At 41.5% G+C, this 22,748-nt stretch overlaps 1 protein-coding gene across 1 annotated transcript in view; it reads right to left on the bottom strand.

Annotated features, from left to right (window-relative positions):
* CBLN1 (cerebellin 1 precursor) overlaps positions 1-985 on the bottom strand; it is a 4,922-nt gene extending 3,937 nt beyond the window's left edge. The window contains exon 1 of the mRNA XM_011952606.1: positions 771-985. Within this exon, the coding sequence (XP_011807996.1) occupies positions 771-985 (215 nt within the window). The remainder of the gene's footprint in view (positions 1-770) is intronic.
* Between the last annotated feature and the right edge of the window lie 21,763 nt (positions 986-22,748).

Raw genomic sequence — 22,748 nt, 5'->3', positions numbered from 1 at the left:
CGCACGTGGTACCCCGGAGCTACTGAGCAGGCACTAGCGGCGCGGGGCGTCTCCGCGTCCCTCTGCTCCAGCAGGCGGCCGCGACGGTGGAGCTTGGCCTCTCGCTCTCTCCCGCCTCCCACAGCGACTGCTCTGCTCTGCCAGGCGCGGAGGTCGGATCAAGAGGTCATTGATTCATTTCTTAATTTGTTCACTTATTCAGGAGAGATCATTGAACCCGTACGGAGTACCGGGTACTGGGCCGGGCGCTGAGGACACGGGGCCAAGCGAAAGCAGCCGAGGCCCGCCTTCGTGCCTCTTAAAATCCAACGTGCGGGGCGGCAACGAGCACTGCTTTTCTGTTTTACACTTAAAATTTACGTTTTGCATCCGTACTTTTTATTTACTGTGCACCCTTATGGCGCGCTTTATGCACCCGTGCCTGCACCTCCTAGCCTTGTGTGTAGAACACCAGATGGGCGATTTTTCGAGAATAATTTTTACCCTAAGTGGATTTTCGTGCCACGCATGGACTTGAAACTGCACACACGTAGTCAAAAATGTGAAAGTCAAAATGCAGCTTTGCCAAGTGGTAGGGAGAGAGGAGAGCTGCGAAGATAGGGAGAGGAAGGAAGCGCTCCAGGCGTTCCAGGCCGAGTGCGGGAGACTTAGCCCTGCAGGATGAACGCGGGCTGGTAGCCGGGCGGCGGGAGGGCGGGCGGACCTGTGCGTCAAGTACAAAGCAGAAACGCGGCTCCGGACCCCAGGCAGAGGCCGGCTGGAACATTTACCACCGGCTCCCGGCGCTCCGGTCCCCACCGGGCGACCTTGAACCTGGCGTGATCAGTGGAGTCAGCGCAGCCTCGGGAGCTGGAGAGACGCGGGGCGCCGGCGGAGAGTTCCTGCCTTGGGCCTCGGGGCTAGCCTCTGGTCCCGCCTGCCGGCCGCCCCCAGGGTACGCTCTCCCCGACGCGGGTACAGCAGCTTTGGGATCGCCAGCAGCCATGTCTCTGCTTCTAGATCTCTTTTTTTTTCTTTAAGACTTAGTTGATAGCTGTTTAAGGAATTATGTGGAGGAAGTCTCACCTCCGACTCCCGCCTCCGTTGAGCAGGGCCCGGGTCGCTGGGTGGGCCAGGAGGAAAGGAAGGGGCGGGGAGGAAGCAGCAATTTTACTTTAAATAAATATGACACAAAAATATTTTTTCAACTCAGATCTTTCTGCGACATCCCCAGAAAGCGTTGCCAGCTGTGATTACACCTAATGTGAGAGCATGAACTAATTTAAGAGGTGAGAGCTGAATAATGAGGCAGCATCCCGCATAGCGGTCAAGACTGGCGGCTCTGGCAGCGTGCTGGAGGGGCCTGGGAGGGGCACCCTTGTAGAACCAGCCCCTGGTGCCCCGGGGTCTTCTCAGTGCCCTAGCGCTGCGTTGTCGGTCACTCCACAGATATCTACTGGGTGCCTCCTGAATGCCGGGTTGCAATCAAGAGCAAGAGATGGGGCGAGTGAAAGAGCCTGTTTTCAGGAGCTCACGGAGCAGGATTACGATTACCCAGAGGGAGGTGGTGGCCAGCCTCCCCCTCTTCTCTTCATGCTGAGGCTCTGGTAGGCAGTGCCCAAGTCTGAACTGCCATCTGTATGCCAGTGGTTACCCATTTTGTATTTCCAGTCTTAGCCTCTCTCTGGTCCAGACTTGTCATTCTAAGGGCCCTGTTTCACTGACTCACACTGTCTCCTCCCTCCCTGCCTTCCACACTCAGTCCTTCCTTTTTCCCTTTCCCACTGACAACAGCTGCACCCACCCAGAGCTGAAAACTCTTGAGAACCCCATGCCTAACCTGACTCCCTCTCTATGCCCTGTTGCTTGAGTCATTCTCATTAGGCTGACTGTTAAGAGTTCATTATCTCCTAATTTTTCATCCAGGAATTGATGAAGAATCACCTCCTGCCTCTCCCATATACTGTTTATTCTTTCATTTGATGATACCTATTAAGTGCCCTGAGATATGTAACCTCCACTTCCCTCCCATATAAGTGAGATTTCACATTGATTACTCCCTTGGCTTTCCCCATCCCTTGTCCACATAGTATGTGTTCAAAATAATGAATATTAATTTAATGTTAATAGACATGTGCTTTTCTGAATTGTGAGGATTAAATGAAATCATGTATCTAGGGAGGAAAATCCATTAGAAACCTCAAAAGCAGTCATGTTTATTTTTGCTAGTGTCACATTGTTAGAGTCAGAATTCTTTTAGCTGCAAGTGACAAAACCAACTCAAACTGGCTTAAGGACTTTACTTGGTTGATGCAAAAAGCCTCGGGTTAGGTCCTGCCATTTAAGGTAGGTCTGGATCCGTCAATCTGGGTTACCAGGATCTGTTTTCTAGTTGTGGCTTCATTTTCAAACAAGTTGTTTCCATATGATAGCCTCCTAGAAGGTACTACCAGCTTAGTCCTAGCAAGAAAAAAGAGTACCTATTCTTCAATATTTGCCGCAGAAGTCCCAGGTCTGTTCTTATGAAGGCAGTTTGAGTCGCTTGCTCTTCTCTGAACGTGGAGAAGGGACTGTTTAGATGACTGAGGTTGGATTCAGGTGCATCCCCTGGAATGGGGTTTGGCATTAACTTCACGTGGTCTAGAATAAAGGGGTTCTCCAAAGGAAAATTAGGGTAGGAATGCTGAACAAGCAGAACCAACAGATGTCTACTTTAGTCCTTCCCAAAGGGTGAGCTGCAATACATTGCACACTATCAGAATGGTGATGAAGACGGATACAGTAGCCAAGACAATAGATGTGCGTTTGTCATGGTCTTTTTCAGTCTTCAAGACCTCAGCTAAACATGAAGTCAACCACTCACTATGATGTTATTTGAGGTTTAGCTTTGAAGTGTAAATGTACCACAAATAGTAGAGCCAGATAAATATAAATGAATAATGTTAACAGTCTATTCTAAAAGATTTCTTTGGTAACATTCTGTTGGAATTGGTTTCTATCTTTTCATTTGTTAGGTTCCTGGAAAGTGAAAATTTCATTTCTTTGTGGACAGGCACCTAAAACATCTCATAATTCATCAATTAATGAAAAGCAAATGAAAATTTGAGAGAGATATTCTGAAGAATAAAAGGAACAAGTTGGGTCATTTCTAAAATGTAAGACTATAAGGTTTCACTTGCTAAGGCTATTGAGGGGTTGAATTATTGGTAAATTACTACAGAACCGCTTCTCTGAGGCTTTTAAAAGTGGTATGTTACAGAGATTTAAGGAACTGCAAGATTGCAGATAAAGAATTTGTACTGTTAACTGTTCTATACTTCACCTGCTGCTTTAAATGTGGCCTTATATTTTGAAGTCAAACATTTATTTTCTCTTATTGTGTTCTGAATTTCCTACTACAATGCATTTTGGGAAATAAATATAATAGCAGTCTCGATAGATGCCATATTCATGGCAACTCTGTCCACCCCCCACACCACACCCTGGAAAAAAACCCAACCCTCTATTGTTGGAATGAGACAACATTTTCAGGAAAAGGGAACCATTTTCTCACAGGATATAGAACAAATTCATCCTTTTATTAAATCAAAATGGATTCTCTAGTGTTTATACGTATCATATAGGATTTCATCTCTTTCAGTCTTGGTTCAAAGGCCCAACAGTACCATTCCCTAGTATTTAGTCCATTTGCTCATAAAGCAGAAGAGAAAATCTACTTTGTTCTGAAGGGTGTTAGATTTAGGATTTCAAGATTATTTCAAATTAATGCCTGGAACTAGACTATAAAATGCAGGAAAGATTCTAAGTTGTTCAAAGATGAAATATCTTAACTTTCACCAAAATCTCTGTCTTCTGGATATATATGTAATTTTTTTTTTGCCTGTCCAGATTTATTTTAAATACAATATTTTTGCTGTTTACATTTTTATTTTATTTTATTTTATTTTTTGAGACGGAGTCTCACTCTGTCGCCCAGGCTGGAGTGCAGTGGCTGGATCTCAGCTCACTGCAAGCTCAGCCTCCCGGGTTTACGCCATTCTCCTGCCTCAGTCTCCAGAGTAGCTGGGACTACAGGCGCCCGCCACCTTGCCCGGCTAGTTTTTTGTATTTTTTAGTAGAGGCGAGGTTTCACTGTGTTAGCCAGGATGGTCTCGATCTCCTGACCTCGTGATCCGCCCGTCTCGGCCTCCCAAAGTGCTGGGATTACAGGCTTGAGCCACCGCGCCCGGCCTGCTGTTTACATTTTTAAAAGTTACATTTCAAAATTGTTTGTAATTGGATACTTTCATAAAATGTAGGGAAATGCAGTTTTACTTTTTAATGAAGGACAGCTCTGTTGATAACATTTTGATTCTTAAAATTATTTTTATCTTATAAAAATGAAACAGTGCATTTAAAGTGTCTTCAGTTCTTATGTTAATACCAAATTATACATTTTCTTAGCCCATGTTCAGGAGAGACAATATATCTTCCAAATTAAGAGATGCTGGCACCATTTTTAAAACAAGGCCTTGAATCTGCTGTGGTATGTGCTGGTAGGAATTTTGTATGAAACTGTTATTGAAGTAGATGACATTAAGGTCAAAGGGAAAAAAAAAAACAAAAAAACGGAAAATAATGTAATCCTGAAGAGCTGCTCTTGAGAGAAAAAACACATAGGTAACATCAAACACTAGCTGGAATCTTTCCAAGAAGTAATTATCTGTGTGCTGTTTGCGGTGGTTGATTATGGGGACAAACCAAGGTTTAGCCAATTCAGCAAACATTTATGGAGTGCCTACAATGTGCATGTCACTGTTTTAGGGCCTGTGCCTGCTGTAAAGATGACCCACACATGATGTCTGCCTTGCAGGAGTTGGTGTTTAGCGATAATAAGAGATACATACCTGAGAAGCCTATTTAAGACTCTTCCAGTTCTACAAAGAAGGCTTCTTGAAAGTGGTAGCTTTGATTATTCTTTGGATTTATTTACATTTATCCTATAATCAGAAGGTATGCAAAACAGACTAACACATATATAAAATTAATAGATTAGAAAGCACTTAATCAAATATGTCAGGTATTTATTTCAAATGTATTTGGCATTTATCAAAGAGACAGTAAGTGCTGTCATCCATGGGTGGCTGGATTAACATGTGGGACTACTTATCACCAATTTTGTTAGGGATCTTAGGGAAATTCCTGGATCTTGTATTCACTGGCAATTGTATAAATACTTTCCACAGCTCAGAGACCTTACAGGATGGGGTCTTAGAGAAACGTCTGTTGAGTCACATATGTCTTTGTTACCAGAAGGAAAATGAAAGAAGGAATTTAAATACAGCTTGAAGAGAGGAAAATGCATGGGAAATGGGGCTGATAGGGCGGCTACTTTTTAAAAATTTATTAAATGGAAAGATCCCCAAATATTATTTCTGGTAGATTTCTTAGAAATTAGGTCAGGAGCATGCTCGGTCTTCCCACCCTCATCAGGCCTCAGTGACAGGTATTTGAACAACTGAGCCCCTAATGTGTGTGATCCCCCACCCCTGAGCCAGTCTCTGCCCTCCTCTTCCCTCCTGTTGCCCCTGGAAGCTGATCGCCACAAACTGGCCTCTGGGAGGATTTGGCCAATGGAAGGCACTGGCAGAGGGAGGAGAGTGAGGTTAGGATATTTCTTCCTACTGTCTCCCTGCTTCCCTGCAGAGAGTGTGAAGAAATGACCCTGAAAAGTATCTGGCAGAGGATTCTCCTTTCAGGATGGTGCCTTCTGCTCAGCGGCCCATCCTCCTCCCTTAGGCTCAAGCTCTCACTACAGTATCACTCCTTCCTCCTCCATCTTCAGGGGGAGATTTGCCAGTCGGTGGGTTCTAAGCATATCTCGTTGATTCCCCCTGACCCTGCCAACACCTCTGTAGGTTGTCCCTTCATTAAAATCTCTCCATTTGAACTATCTGAGTTTAATTCCGTTTCCTTCTGGCATCTCAGTGATACATGGTATCAGTACAAAATCTTGCTTCACCTTCAGAACCAACAGATTTGAGACATTTTATCCTCTGTGGAACCATTAATTATTTCATCATTTGTTGTATCAGAAAAAAAAAAATCAGGAATGCAAATCCTTTATTACAAATGCAGATTTTCATATTACCAATGTTACATATTTTAAACAAAACTGTTCATCGTAAGTTTTAAAAATTAACCACTGGAATAGTTAATGAATCTGAATGTAATTATGTAGCTTTCATAATATTAAAGTAAAAATACTAAAAGAAGTATTTCTTAAAGAAGCAAATGCTCAGTCTCCAAGTAAATATTACTCTCTGCTCTTCCAGTGTAAGAATATGCTAATATCTTGAGAAATATATTATTTTGTGAACTCATGAAGCTATTTGAGTTTTTGTAAAATGAAAACCTTATCAAAATGTATTTTATTATTGGAAAACTTGACCATTACGGCGATTTAATTTTTTAAGCTTGTAAACTTTGTGCGTATTTTCAGCAAAGAAAGATTTTATTGTTATTACATAAAATAGGCGATTTCTAGATTTTAAAATCACAGATTGAAAGTAAGGCACAATAAAGTGTATTTCAAGATATAGGTACTCAGGAGGCATCCTTTTAGTCATCTGTTCAATGTAGCCATCTATTTTATACCTACTGTCTACTATTGTTTGAGGTCCTTGCCAAAGTATTACAGGCTAGTTAGGAAACATAAAACAATTAGAAAGTAATATTTGACAAGTAAGCTATCTATAAATGGCAATGAAGGGTAGAATAAATTCAATGAAAATATTTATTTAATCCTTTGTTTACAGGTCTAGAAGAATAGGCTGAGTAAATTAGTGTTTCTCTGGCTGTTGTGGTAACACATTGCATGCTGTAACAGTTTTAAGTAATTACGGTTGCATTAAAATTTATCTATGGCTTTGTCATTATATTCTAAAATGTCATGAATACTTTTTTCTGACCTCAATTACTGTGAAATTGGTTTCCAATATTTAATTAACCAAGAATATCAAGATGATAGAGTGTTACTAAGGTGAGACTTCTGTAGCCTTTTCAATAAAGACCAGAATTTTGGAGTGCCTTGAACCCTAATCATTGATCCTTAATTCTTATTAAGTCAACTGCCCACCTTTTAAAGACTGAGGCCCAGGAAGAGTAAGTTTCTCTGAGACAATGTGTGCAGTACAGTGGTTCTTGGGTATTGGCTCTAAGACCAGATGCAAAGAAAGGCTAAAGTCCCATTTCATGACTCATGAGGTGAGAGCCCTTTGTTAAGCTGTGTAACCTCTGTGCATAGTTTCCTCATCAGCAAAGTCAGAAAAAGTATGTACTTGAAGGACTGATTGTAAGGCTGGGATGAGAGAATCCATGTGATCAGCCCTCACCAACAGGTGCTGCCCAGTTCATGAGTGCTGCTGCTGTCCTGCACAAGTACCCAGCTTGCAGGAGTGCCGGAATTAGAGACCCAGGAGTGTTCTCCATGGCCACATGCTTGATCCAGGTCTATCGGGTGAGTTGGCTCTTTGCTAGTGGTTTTTCTTCTCTTGCTGTACAAGAGTCCAGACAGTAATGTCTTTCTTTCATTTTTATAGATATATTCCATTGAAAGTCCTCATTCTCAAATTTAAAGCAAAGACTCTTTGTGTACCTCAATAGCAATGTACACACAGTTGGCTTCACAAACATACTGTACATTTATTTTTTTCTCTATTTATTCAACAAATGTATATTGACTACCTACCATGTGACAGGTGTTGTTTGTTGGCAGAACCAGGCATCATCAGCAAACAAAACTGACAAATCTTCCTGCCCTCTGTGGAAGGCATCTGAGGAAGAGACTGGATTTTGTAGCAACATGTTATTCTCATTATAAACTTTATTATTGGAATACTAAAGCCAAATCATCCCCCATCTCCTTGATCAGGGTACCCACCTAATACAGGTAGCTACACAATTGTGAGAGTCTTTGTTTTTTTCTGCTGAAACATCCTTAAAAGGATACCTCACAATCCAAGATTTGGCTTTTCTTAAATATGATTTTTAATTTTTTTGATTTCTATCTAGAGATTTAATTGGAAATGGAAAATCATCAATTTTCCAATTAAATATCTGTTCCAATCAACATTATACCTTTTAGGTTGTCATTGTCATGTTTAAGTTTAAGCAACTTTAAGGATTTTGAATCTGGCTGCCTGTAAATTAAAGGTGAAAGTAATTGTGTTGCATTGGTACATTTTGTCAATTGAAACTGGTTTGCTTGTTCTTAGTGTATGAAAAGTTTATTTTTCTAATGTAGATTAATAAAGGAGATAACGAAAAACAAAATTAATGATTTTTGTGGATGAGAAAATAATCATTTCCTCAAGGATTAAATAAAATTCATACCTTTTGTTTCTTTTGAAAAGTTTTTTAAATAAATTTTAATGTGTCCTTTAAATATTCCTTTAAAAATATATCCTATTTTAAAATGTACTCTCTCAGAGAAGGAATTAATATTGATACCTGTGTTTGAAATAAAAAAATAGCATGCATAAGGACTGTTTTTCTAGTTGGTTGAAGCTTTTTCCCTCTCTCCTTTACATCAGTGAACCAGCATCTTGCCCTTCAGACCCTACAGCACACTCTTGGGCTCATGAAGTGTATGACACATCCTCCTTGGAGGATCGGCCATGTCCTTGCTGTCATGACCACATGAATTCTTCTGTATGTCTTTTCTCACAGCTGAGTACTCCTTTCCTGACCCCCTTGTGGAGTGGGGAAAGGAGGCTCTGACATTATGCTTGTGCAAACATAATCTAGTTTTCTGAGTCTCCTGCATCTTCATAAATGATTTTTTGTTTTATGCTGGGACAGTAGTTCTTTAAATAGAGTATTCTCCCATGGAAATCGCCCACAATGCTGAGAGTACACCTTGCAAAAGGTAAGTCTGGAATATAGGGTGCCTCCTCAGCATTGCCCAGAAGCTGAAGTTAGGACTCTCTGGAATACCAAAAACAAATTTATAGCAGTTCATTAGTGTAAGGAATTATGAACACCATGTGCACCATTATCCATAGATGAAACAAAGAGCCACCATGCAAGCACAGACACAAAGCCCTGAAAAGGAAGCCATTGACTGGGCTCTCATTTATTCTGTAGAAACCCACTTGCCTGTTTTGAACCAGTTTTCTTTAGAGCATATGTCTCACTGTGCAACCAAAGTGGTGTTTATATCCTAGTCACTTGGCAAAAATTCTGTCATTGCTTCAGGGAGATCCATTTTAGGCCTGAAGCATGGAGCTGGTAATAGATGGGATTTGGTACTTCCAAAGAAAAGACCCTACTGCAAATTTAGAGTTAATTTTTTCTTTTGTTCACCATAATATTGTTGTTAGATGGAACTACCTTTTTTGGCTAGAAGTTAAATATAGAGGCCTAAATCAGTTTGGTAACTCCCACTCATTCTAAATGAGAACATGTTTGTTTCTCTCCAGTGAGATGGGAAATACTTGAGGCGCTTCATGGTATCTCTATTACCCACTGCATTTTTTCACTTGATGTATATTTCCCCATGTATTTGAGATAATTTTCAAATAATTGCCCTATAGAAATCTACTTGATATTTAATGTAAAAAAAAAACAAGATGCAAAATTATTCTAGGATGCATTTACAGAAATTACAAAATTTCTGTAAATGATTTATGGAGGAAGACTTGCAGAGTATATGTCAACACATTGCTTTATTATTGTCCTTGGTTATGAGTTTGGTTTTCTGAAACCTGCTTTGTAGTTTTGGTGTTTTCTCATCATTGGTACAATCGAGGCATTTTTCCCTCTTTTTCAATCTTGCAAATCACACGAGAGGATGCTCATAGAAGTGCCTCTCAGACAGGCCGTTGTTTTGCTTACACCAATAAATCATTTATAATTAGAAGTAGAAAACTTTTCTTCCCAGTGCAAATACATCCCTTTCAAAAGCAGTTCTCTTTTTTGTGAATGATGTCTAGGGTCTAAGAAACTAGGGTAACCTTTATTATATGCATTGCTCTAATCAAAGCATTGTTTTGTGTAGTGAACTCAAGGTTACATGGTTAAGAAAAGCATCGGGTTAATTCCATCAGGAAAATTGTCTTATTCATAAACCTTTAGCCATTGGAAAAACACCATTAGGAGGCCACGCAGATGTGTATAACTGTACAGAATTTGACAACCAGCAAAACACAACAATAGCCTACGTTTGCAGAGTGCTGTCTGTTTAAAGACCAACATATCTTTCACCAACAAATACATATTCACCTCAACACGAGACTTTCATGTGGTTATTAATATCAAATTTTTGAATGTCTAAATTTTGGAGTGTAGTCTAGCAGAGGTAAACTGATTTGCCTAAGGTCCTTCAATTGACAGAGGTAGAATTATTTTCTGTCTCCTGGCTCTGAAAACCTGTCGAGATCCTCTTGCAACACTGTCCTTCAAAAACACACTTCTTCTGACTCCAATGCTGGTGATGTCATGCTTTAGCTAGTAGTTATCTGTGACTTAACTTTAAATATGGAATCTTTTTTTTCCTATTAAGCAATGAGGTTTAGTTTGAAAATTCTTAGAGATGATAAACCCCTCTCCTTTTTTCCTTCCTTCTCCTCTTTTGTCCCGAACAATGTTCCATATATATTACTGCCGGAAACAGATTCTTGACATTCCTGTTATGCTTTTCCATACCTTGTAATCATTTCTACAGCTGTTAGCATTGCCAACAATTATATTTCCACTTTTAAAAAAATGTTACAAAGATGCAGAGAGAAAAGAGGAAAGCCAAGGAATAAACTACAAGCAATTACAGAATATTTTTGTGATGTGACATTTTGGGAACTCAGGGGTAATGCATCACTGATACTGCACTACTTTTTAACATCTAGATTTTAATCTTTTGTATGAAGATAAAAACTCACATGCCTTAAACCTGACCACAACATGGTAGGTCATTTATTTTTCTAATTTTCATACCATCCACATTCCTTAACTATAAGAAGAATGCTTATGTTGTACCGGGTTATATGATGGTGCCAAGAAGTAGATGTGTACAATTTACTCATACATCCTTTTGGAAACTGCATATTAATAACATATTAAGGAGTAAATTGACATTGTACAAAGTGAGCCTGTGAGTTTAAATGTATGGATTGTACACCTTGCTCTTCCCAGTTGCAGATTTAACAGGATTTGATGACCTAATGAGTTTATTTCTGAATGATTTATATTTCTTTGTCAGTTTAATGATTTAGTATTTTAAATATTCCTAAATCACATTTTATTGAGATATGCTATTACTGTTTCTTTCCCATCACTTAACAAAGTTAAGTCACTCCTTTCCCACCCCACTTTTGTACCTACCAATGTTTTTTGACAGTTACAGGCTGATTGGCTTAACGTGTCTTAGGATACCCACCCAAAGAGAGCTTCATTTTATAAATACCAAGCTCATTTTCCTAAATATTTTCAAAAAGATGGAATTTATCCTCATATAGTGTATTCAGATTAATAATTTCAGAAAGGGTCATGTGACCATGGTATTACATAGCTGTGGAAGTCCCTCCAAGATCTTGTTTTGGGATAGAAGGACTCAGACATCCCAACTTTTAAATTAATGAACTTATTAAATTCTAAAACTTTGTAACTGTGTTAATTTGAGATGTATAATGTTTTGCCTAAGGTGTGTTTTGCTTTGCAAAATGCATCTCCTTCATTTTCATATTATGTTGGAAGCTTAGCATGAAAGAACTTGCCTCAGAGGGAAACCATAGGTAAGCATACTTTAACAAAAGTTAGTGTCTGTCGTCATGTTTTTGTCTTTGCCTGTGGTTTTTTAAGTGTATAATGTTTAATGTTGATTTGGCTATCAAATTACATTTTCTTTTGTTAAAAAATTCTGTAAATTAGAAATGTACTGAATCATTTATTTAGCAGACCGAAGGTGGGTAACGATGGCTAAAAGGTTTAAGCTACAGTAATTTGAAAATGAAAATACATAAAATAATATCCTTTCTCTTCTACTCAATGTTTCTTCACCAAATAAAGTCCAGCCTGCTCTGAATTTGTTGCCAGTAGGAACAATGTTCCAGTGAATCATGGTTTAATATACCTTGAAAATGGCACTTCTGTTCTGCGATAGCATACCAATTTTAGCCTCTTTATAAAATACGAAGAGTTTGTCAACCAGAATAATCTAGAACCTGGCAATTCAAATACCATTCAAAGCAAATGTTTTATTTAATAACTAGAACTAAATGTTAGGCCTCATGACAGTTCAACATTTACTAAACAAGTTTAATAACAGGGTAAGCCCTCAGTATCCAGAGCAGAGACAAGCACACCATATTTACATATACAAATTCTGCCTTTAGCCATCTGAAAGGGCCCCGAACTATTGCAGCCAGCAAAGAGTCTTTGCATTGTCCTAAAATCCATACAATACTTTATGTTTTACACATTTTAATCACTAGTTTAATAAAAAGTACCATGCTTAATTCTCTGCATGCATTATTTCAACTAATTATTGGAATAATCTTATAAAGTGGGTACTTTTGTCTCAGCTTACAGGTGAGAAAAGTTAAATAGATCACCCAGGGCTCTGCTGGAACGTGTTGAGCATGGATTTCAGCCTGTTCAGTCAGACCCCAGAAGTTGTGTTCTTAACCATTAGTAACACATCATTCCAGGCAGGCCCTACATGAGCCTCATAACCAATTTTATGCTGGATAATATTATCCCTATTTCACAGATGGCAAACCTGAGGTCCAGAGACTTTAAGGGACCTACTCAAGATTACAGTCATGAGCAGCGGCCCTGGGATGTAGGGTCCTGGCACTCTACCTCATGTGGTCCTCTTTTCTGTTTTGGGTAGGTCTCCACTACCACTACTCATTTCTGATGCTGGAAAGGCTGTGTTTTATACATTTCTGTTTCTGGCTTGGAACGAAACACTCTCTGGGTCTCTGCTTGATCAATAACCCCTCTAAACTGCACCCCACTACAGCAGGGATGGCATAAACTTCTTTACACAGCATCTTTTTGTTCCCACCTCACCCCCAGAGCTGTAATAGGTAGAGCCTGCCAAATGTCAAAGAGATGATTTGTCTTGTCACCACTAGTTTCCCTTTTCTCTGCCTTCTAACAGGAATATTCTTTAGTTCCCCCTTATGTTCTAAAGCAACTCCCCAACCTAAAAATAGAAAAGGAGCTGTGAGTCATTTACACTTTAGTGTGAATGTGCTCTTGTGACTGTGCCAAGGCTGTTGTGCCTAACCCTTTTAATGTAACAGCAGAATGAGAGTCTCTGGATTATCCTGGCTCCTTCCCTGAGAAGAATGAAGTGGGAATTGTTGGTCTAGACATCAAGACTACCAGAGACCTATTGCTCAGAGATGTTTGGGCTGTACAATTGCTGTAGATATGGCATCTGGAGCAGCCTTTTCTGAGCAATGGCATTATCAGTCCGGGTTCTCTCGCTCTTTCCATCTCTCCACTTGACCCAGGTGGACTCTTGCCCTCCACCCCTTCCAACTTGTCAGTGATTCAGAGAACATTCTTCATCCTTCGAATGATTACATTCCTTCATCTTGCTGGGGCCCCAATTCAGTGATGGAGCAGCTCTTGGGAGCAGCCTTGGCTTATAGTGCAGCTGTCTGCTATCTTCAACAGGCTGGTATTCGGGGAGCTTGGATGTAACTTGTTGCACGCTCGTGTGTGTAGGTGCATGTGTGTAGAGCAGTAAGAGCCTTCAAGGTAGATGCTCGAGGAAGCCTCAGACATCTAGCCCCATTACTGGGGCAATGTCTTACTTGGGTTTTTCCAGAAACAGACCTGGAGACCAGGATTCAAGTGCCACTGGTATATTTGGGATGTGACTCCTTCAGTGCTGGTAGGAGAGTGGAGAAGCGAGGCAAGGAAAGGAAGGCTGTCAAGGGGCATGTTAGGAAGTCATTCACCACCGCAAGCAGCCCGCTGAGGACCTCTGGGAGTAAGTGTGGTACACAAGCCTCGGCATTGCTGCCCTGTGCCTTAAGGGGTAAGGGATGAGGATTTTCCCCACCAGTTCCCTGTAGTCCTTGGTGAGAGCTTCTGGGGTGGAGGTTAAGGCCTTTAGGTCAGAGAAATTTTCTTTAGTTTAGGAAAAACCTTTCAGGCCAAGGTCCAGACACTCACTGGAACACACTGAAGTGGTTAGGTCCAAGGGCTGTAGGCATAGCTCCCATATGCTTCTGCAGAGGTGTTTCAGGTGGAAGGAGTGGAGAGAGCCTTCTCTGCTTGACATCGTCTTCAGGAAGGGTTTCTGTATCTGTGCATTGAGAATTAAATTATTCACATGGTCAGAGAAGCCCATCACCACTGATAATTATTGTAGGTATGGAAAACTAACGACTAAGAAGGGAGAAAAAAACACCAAGCAGTTGGTTTGACTGAACACAAGTGAAGACTCTCACAGTCACTGATGTGAACTGCTTATTATCAATGTCTGATTACAGTGCTGCATACTAATGATTATGCGTGTCATTAAATGTGTCAGATTAACTTTGTTATAAAATTTATGACAACATTAAATTTTATTACATGCTCAGCCTTCATAATTTATTGCTTCTGTAGCATGGTTATAACTTCAGAAAAACCTCCAAGACAGTGTTGTCTTGATGACTACACTACTTATCCATGAGTCTAGTTTCCCTGTTCATGTAAAAATGTTCACATTACATGAAATTGTCACCAGCTCTGTCTCAGGCACTAGCAGTGCCCAAGCAATTCCACTTGCCCAGTGATTGAGGCTGGGGAGATTACTCCCCTCTCTTTGTGAATTATCTTGCTATGTATTATTGATTAATTCAACCAACTCTTATTTAACCCTAACCATGCAACATGCATTGTGCCAGGTGGTGTGGATTTAGAATATGGATTAGAACCTGATTCCGTCCTCAAAGAGCTCCTGGTCTAGTAGAGAATCACATCACTTTATAGATGATTGTTCAAGAAGGAAGCTTGTTCAAACATGAATAAAAGACTGTGCATCTTCTGACTTTGTAGGTGTGGAATAACAAAGCTGTTCCTTTATTTGGTTTCCAGAAAACATCTCCAAAGCTATACCAGTCATCATGTTGTGCTTTCAGAAATGAGTAACATTGTAGGACAGTACTAACTGCCTGGCCTTAGCTTTGGGTGCTAGCTGAGCATTTGTAAATGGAAGGCATTCATGGATAAAATGTGTTTCCTTTAGTCAAACGCACAGTGGTAGTGCCTTTTTAGAATCCAAGCTAAAGATGTCATCAGACACCACATCCACACACTTCTTAACAAAAAGCCAACTGGAAGAACTTTACTATTTACAGCAAAGCCAAATGCTTGTATCAAGAAGTAGGCTTAGTACCACAGGAAGCAGAGTCAAATATGTCCTTGAAATTTATTAGTTGACCTAAAAATAATGTTTTGGGAAGCCATGGCTTGCTGTTGTCAGCTCTCAAAATTGAGCTTGGCAGGAGAAATCAGGGTCAGGAACAGAATAGAGATAGTCAACAGCAGACAGAACAGAACATCCTGCCCATTACAAAGGATGGGCAGGATACAGGGAAGCCACCAGGAACAGCCGCACTCCAGGCTACTGTTGTTCCTGGAATCCAGTGACCGCCCAGGTTTTAGTGAGGTACTGGCAGTGGACTAAATAAGTGGATCCATCCTAAGGTGGAGAGAACATTCATATGGAGAGAATTTAGAGAGCTGACTTTTAGCGCTTCCAAAGAATTATATGTTTCTAACTGCCAACTTAGGAACATCCTGGATTAACTTGCAATTTAAGGCTGTGGTATATCAGTAGCAAATAAAATAGCCCCATGAATAGCAGGGAAGTCAAATGACAGCAACCAGGTTTGAAACAACCTCCTTCTCTCTTCTGAATGGAGCAGTGATTAAACACAAGGCATCAGCTTAGAAAATGCATGTATTAGCAAATGCCTAAAATGAGGAAAGATCTGGGCATGCCTAAAGCCAATGCCATTTTTCCAAACCTGTGCTGTGTGATGAATTGCCAATATTAAAAACATTGTCGCCACCTACTTCTTCCAGCTGGGACTTCAGGACCATCTTTGAATCCTCCTTGACTCTCCACACCCAGCAGAGCAGCAACCCTGCACATCTCTCTCTCTTCTTTTTTTTTTTGAGACAGAGTCTCGCTCTGTTGCCTAGGCTAGGGTACAGTGGCGCGATCTCAACTCACTGCAACCTCGACCTCCTGGATTCAAGCGATTCTCCTGCCTCAGCCTCCTGAGTAGCTGGGACTATAGATGCGTGCCACTACACCCAGCTAATTTTTTGTATTGTTAGTAGAGATGGGGTTTCACTGTGTTAGCCAGGATGGTCTTGATCTCCTGACCTCATGATCTGCCCACCTCGGCCTCCCAAAGTGCTGGGTCTACAGGCATGAGCCACTATGCCTGTCCTATCCCTCATATCTCTTTAAATATTTTTCAAATATCTACCTTCCCTTTCAATCTCATGACCTTGGCTGTGTTTATAGCCTTTTGTGTGAGAGTTTCTTGCTTCCATTTTTCTCCCCCTTCAATCCATCTTCCAAGCCCATGTCAGTGGCTTCTCCTGCTTGCACAGAAAATGAAGTTCAGACAGTTTGTATTTGAGCCTTGGTTCACTTTCCCAGCCTCACTTGCAGTGACCCCCTTCTCTGCCCTACCCTAGTCCTTCTGAGTCCATCTTTCTTCTCAGGACACTCCAGGCAACTTCACACCACCATTCCTTGCCTATGCTCTTCTCTTGGCCCAGCTCACTACCTCTCTGAAATGTTCCAAAACACTTCCAGGCAGAATTAATCATTTTATATCTGTATTCCAAAAAAGCAAGTTTCCATCCTCTATTTATCATGGTAATGATAGTGATTTACTTATCACTCTTACTTAGCTTTGTAACACCTAGCACAGTAACTGAAACAGTAGATGCTCAAACATGGATTTATTTTTAACTTAAAATGAGATGAGTATTTTAGGATGCCAGAATCATTGGGTCAACAAGATGTTGCTTGGTTTTCATATCAGGCATGGTTTTAGTTTCAAGCAGTGAAACAACCCTGGCTCATTCAAACAGGAAGGGAAAAAAATTCAAGGCTATTGAGTTGTTCACAGACTCTGAGAGGTTCATAGAGGCAGATGTTGGTGGCCCCAGAGGAAGGAGTACACAGACTCTCCACAGAGAACCCATTCTGCCACTGCTGCTGGGTGCAGACTCGTTGCACCTCCCACACCCCAAGCCTGATGTCAGATTCTGCTTCTCCCTCTGGAAACTGATGTCATTCCCAGTGCAGCTGCCACCCCAGGCCAAATGAATTCCCTGCAGCCCCTCCTTACCCCATGTCATGCCAAGAGTTAGTGCCATCTGATTGACTGAGCCTGAATCACATGCCTGAGCACTAGCTGCAAGAGAGGCTGGGAAAGCAAGCATCTGGCTTCTGTGGAGTTGTTGGTCTCTGCCCCCCATCAAGACTCATGAGGTGGCTAGGCACGGGCATGGTGGTTCACACCTGTAATCCCAGCACTTTGGGGGACTGAAGCAAGGTGATCACTTGAGGCCAGGAGTTCAAGACCAGCCTGGGCAACAAAGTGAGACCCCCCATTTCTGTAGACAGAATAATAATAATAAATAAAAATTACTCATGCATGGTGGTGTGCACCTGTGGTCCTAGCTACTGGGGAGGTTGAAGCAGGAGGATCACTTGAGCCCAGGATGTTGAGGCTGCAGTGAGCTGTGATGGTGCCACTGCACTCCAGCCTGGGCAACAGAGTGAAATCCTGTCCCCACCCCACCAATAAATTCATACATACATACATACACACTTGAGGTGGGAAATCCACACATTCAGCTCAGATGCTGGGTGGTGCTGCAGATGGGGGACGAGGTGAAAGAAGGTGCAAAAAGAACGACGGATGTCCACTAGAACTTTGTTTCAGAACACCAGAACCCTGGTTAAGAGCTTCCTTTGATGGTATATGTGAGACTTAGCAGGAAAAGCATGGCATGCTCAAATTGAGTAACTTGAGGAGAATTGAATAAGGGGAACCTTTACAAAGGATGGGCAGGATGCAGGGAAGCCACCAGGAACAGCCGCACTCCAGGAGCAGTAACACTGGGGAGCTTTTACCACCCCAGGCCTGAAGGGGCAAGGAGAGAGACAGTTACCAGACCTGGAGACAGACACAGGGTTGTGCGTGTGGAGAGGTCCCTGGCAGGAGCCGAGACTGCTTTAGATAGACACAACCAGCACTGGGGAACTCCACGGTAGGGAGTAAATGCTCCAATTCTCCCTTCCTTCCCTGTAGTCCCCTGCTGAGGCTTCCCATAAGCCCCATGTGGAAGCCAGAGGGTCAGGGAGCCCCACTCCTCAAAATGAGCAGAGTATGTTGAAGAAGGGCAGAGAGTGGATCCAGAGGGACAAGTAGAAGACAGCCTGCCCATGAGGCTTCATCAATATGTCACCAACATTTTTCTATTCATTTTATTCAATATCTCCTTTGGGGATGTCACTTCATATTTTAAGTACCCGAGCCCACAAGATCGATGTGATCTTAAAGTGTCCTTCTACTATTGAATTTAACAAGCTGCTATTTTCTCCTCGTTTGCTGTTTAGAATGCTCTATCATATGGTTCAACAATTTGTACCATTAAAGGTTAGCAAATGCCAGCCAAAAATTCATTTTTTTCCTTCCTGGGCTTGGTAAAAGAGGATGTGACATGTGACCTACACAAACACAATGTCAAGAATCTCCCTTTGCGAGTCTCCATGTAGAAATCCTCTCTAGGATTTGTGTCAGCACACGAGATCTCCTGCTGCTCATCTCTGCCTCCTCTTCATTAATATCTAGCCTCCTAAATAAGGCAGATAGAAAAATGGTCATAAAATTGAGCCATACACAATTACCAGCAGCTGTAGGTCTCCCCAAGGATTCAGGTGCTGTAACCCCTAATTCTTTCAAAGCATCTGGTAACTTGTGCTAAAACAACCATTTACTTTGGAAAAGCATACCGAGGAGAAATCTTCATCCTGTCTTTGTATAGATGGTGGGTTCCTTTACAGAATATGGAAACTGACTGTTTTCCCATAAACCGCAACTAGGAGAATTGAGGTAATCATGTGTTATTTAGATGAAAGAATGTTCACTTTTTCTTTTTTAAAAAATTAGAATAATAGAATTATTTTTAAAATGCAAATGATGTAAAAATACACAGCAAAGGGCAAAAGTCACCCTTTCTGTTTGCCCACTTCCCTTGGTCCCCCCTCAATATTAACAATATGCCAGAAAAAGCAAGATTTTTCTAACCACATGACTACAAGCTGTGTCCTCAGGGATTGCTGAGGATGTGGTCTTGGAACGGTATGTACTCTACTTCTCCTTCAAGGTCTAGGCAGCCCTCAGGTCTTCAAGCCCAAGACAGAAAGTGCACCCTGTATCTCACTCTGGGAGGACAAAACCCATTTGCAAAGCTGTAAACTTGGGTGGTGTCTCATGACAGCCACTTGCTGGGGACTCTAGAACCGCTTATATCTGTTTACTTAAGTGTTAATTGTACATTTCTGATTTACCACTGTCCTACCAAAAGAGGAATTTGCTTTCTTATTTTTAAAAAAAAATGAATGAAGGAATCAACTAACTATAAATATCTGAAATTCTTAGGTATGATTTTTGGCATTTGTAGACATTAGTTGTTTGCCAGGAGCAGAATATGTATGTTGTCATTAGAAAGAGTGTCATGAAATGAATATAATTGATATTTAATGTGAACATAAGAAATACTTGTTTCCAGTATTACACCAAACACATAGAGTTTTCTATATGGATTTTAGGGATGTGTTGCAAGGATTTTGAGAGCTGCCTCTCTGTGCTTTGTCCTTCAGGAAGAAATCCCTGACCTGGCCCACCCTGGCTCTTCTCTTGACTCCTAGATCACATGGTGTCAGTATCCCTCATAATAGCCTGTACTCATCTGATCCCAAGTACTGTAAATGAGCTGGCATTTGCATACCAGGCTCATCTTAGCAGATTGTAAGTTCCTGGAGGGCAAGGAATTTGTTCCAGGATGATACATAGCCATTTGACTGAGTTCTTCCATCCTTTTTCATGGCTTTCCTACAAGACCCTAAACCTTTGTCTGCATTACAACTATGGCAAATATCCATGCTGGATTAATACAAATGCCCACCCTTGGCAGCTGTCTCCTTCACCCATAGCCTATTCACCACAGATGTTACCTCCTTAAAACACACACACACACACACACACACACACACAGACACACACACACAGACTATGGAATGAATCCATCTACTTCTTCATATCTTCATTGCCACAACTTTATCCAACCACCATATCTCCTAGGTCACTGTAGTAGCCTTCCAGTTGGTTTCCCATCATCCATTCTGAAGCCCTTCCATCAAAGAGCCCTTCTGCTCTTTACACAGTGGTGTCACATTTTCAAAATGCAAATCTGATCATATCACTCCTTACTTAAAATTGTTCAATAGTTTCCTATTTACGGTTCAAGAAAGATAACACTTTTCCTATAGCCTAGAAGGTCTTGCATGGGCTGACCCCACTTGCCCCTCCAGCTTGTCTTATGTATAATAAGCTCCCCTTTGTCTCTGACCCCCAGTCCAATTGGCCTTCTTCCAGTTCTTCGCTGCTTTCTCCTGCCCCTGAGATCTTGCACATGCAAAGTCTCTACCTGGAAGGCTCTTCCAATCCCCTTCACTTAGTAAAATCTCCTATTCATCATTCTCTGTTAAATCAACACTTCATGAGTGAAACATTCCTTAAGGTCCCTTGTGTATGGATCACTTTGCCATGCACTTGTCCTTAAGATTTTCACAGTTTGTTATTAAGCAATTATTTTTTGAGCATTTGTTTAATGTCTGTCTTTCCTACAAGACTGAGGTCTGTGAGGGTATATGCCAAATCCATTGTATTTGGATCCAGTTTTTATTCATCATTATGTCTGCTGCACCACATCTAGCATATGGTAAACTGTTTCGTAAATATTATCTTAAAATACAGAAAGAAGTCAGGTGTGGTGGCTCATGCCTTTAATCCCAGCACTTTGGGAGGCCAAGACAGGAGGATCACTTGAGGCCAGTAGTTCAAGACCAGCCTAGGTAACATAGCGAGACCCTGTTTCTACAGAAAATGCAAAAATTAGCCTGTCGTGTTCCCAGATACTAGGGAGGCTGAGGCGGGAGGATCACTTAAACCCAGGAGTACTTGGCTGCAGTGAGCTGTGATCAAGATACTGCACTCCAGCCTGGGTAATAGAGCGAGACTTCATCTCTTAAAAATAAAATCATAAATAAAATATTAAAAAACAAAATGCATAAAGAGGGGAAAGAAGGAAGGGAGGGAACAGAAAGTAGGAACAGAGTAAAGAAGGTGGGAAGGAAGTTGAAAGATCGTTTTTTGTTTGTTTTTGAGATGGAGTCTCGCTCTGTTGCCAGGATGGAGTGCAGTCCGGATCTCAGCTCACTGCAAGCTCCGCCTCCTGGGTTTACGCCATTCTCCTGCCTCAGCTTCCTGAGTAGCTGGGACTACAGGCGCCCGCCACCTCGCCCGGCTAGTTTTTGTATTTTTAGTAGAGACGGGGTTTCACCGTGCTAGCCAGGATGGTCTCGATCTCCTGACCTCGTGATCCGCCCGTCTCGGCCTCCCAAAGTGCTGGGATTACAGGCTTGAGCCACCGCTCCCGGCCGAAAGATCGTTTTTATTTATTTATTTATTTTTATTATACTTTAAGTCCTACGGTACATGTGTAGAACGTGCAGGTTTGTTACATATGTATACATGTGCCATGTTGGTGTGCTGCACCCATTAACTCATCATTTACATTAGGTATATCTCCTAATGCTATCCCTCCCCCTCCCCCCATGCCACCACAGGCCCCTGTGTGTGATGTTCTCCTTCCTGCGTCCAAGTGTTCTCATTGTTCAATTCCCACCTATGAGTGAGAACATAGGGTATTTTCTGTTCTTGTGATAGTTTGCTGAGAATGATGGTTTCCAGCTGCATCCATGTCCCTACAAAGGACATGAACTCATCCTTTTTTTTATGGCTGCCAAAAGATTGTTAAAACACCAGTTCAGGTGCCCACTTTTAAAACTACTCAAGTACTTCCACACTTACTACTTAAAATTGCTTCTTTTGCTGTGGAATTTGCTAAAATCAGTTTCTTTTAATATCTTCCTTTGGACTACATGCTGTGTATAAAATTAAGTGTTTGTCATGTAGATCCTCTTATTCAGCCTGACTCAAATACCCAACTGCCTGCTGGATACCTCCACCTGGATTTCCCACCAACCAGTGTGCGCAATACTTAACTCATTGTATCCCTTTCCCTCAAAACTCTGATCTCCTTCTCATTGCAATACCCTCGTTAATGACTTTACATCCCACTAGGAGCTAGATTCCTTGCTCGCTGACTGGACATCCAGTCAATCACCAAATCCCACTGATTTGCCCAACAAATACCTCACCTACCTCTCTATTCCTGCTGCCATCTTGCTGGTGCAGTCACTTATTTTGTCTCACATGAAGGATTGCAGTAATCTAATTGGCCTCTGAGTTCCAAATTCAGGAACCTCCAGCCCAGCCTCCCCTGAATTGCCCCCAGAGTTCTTTCTTGAATGTGCAAATCTTATCATGTCAGTTTCTATAGATAATTCATCAATGACTGGCTATTGCCCTTGGATTAACAGGGAAACATAACATGGCATTCAA

The sequence above is a fragment of the Colobus angolensis genome, unplaced genomic scaffold (genome assembly GCF_000951035.1).
Source record: "Colobus angolensis palliatus isolate OR3802 unplaced genomic scaffold, Cang.pa_1.0 Scaffold343, whole genome shotgun sequence".
NCBI lineage: Eukaryota > Metazoa > Chordata > Mammalia > Primates > Cercopithecidae > Colobus > Colobus angolensis.
Note: the sequence above shows the minus strand (reverse complement) of the source record. Positions and strands in the feature narration are given on the sequence as shown.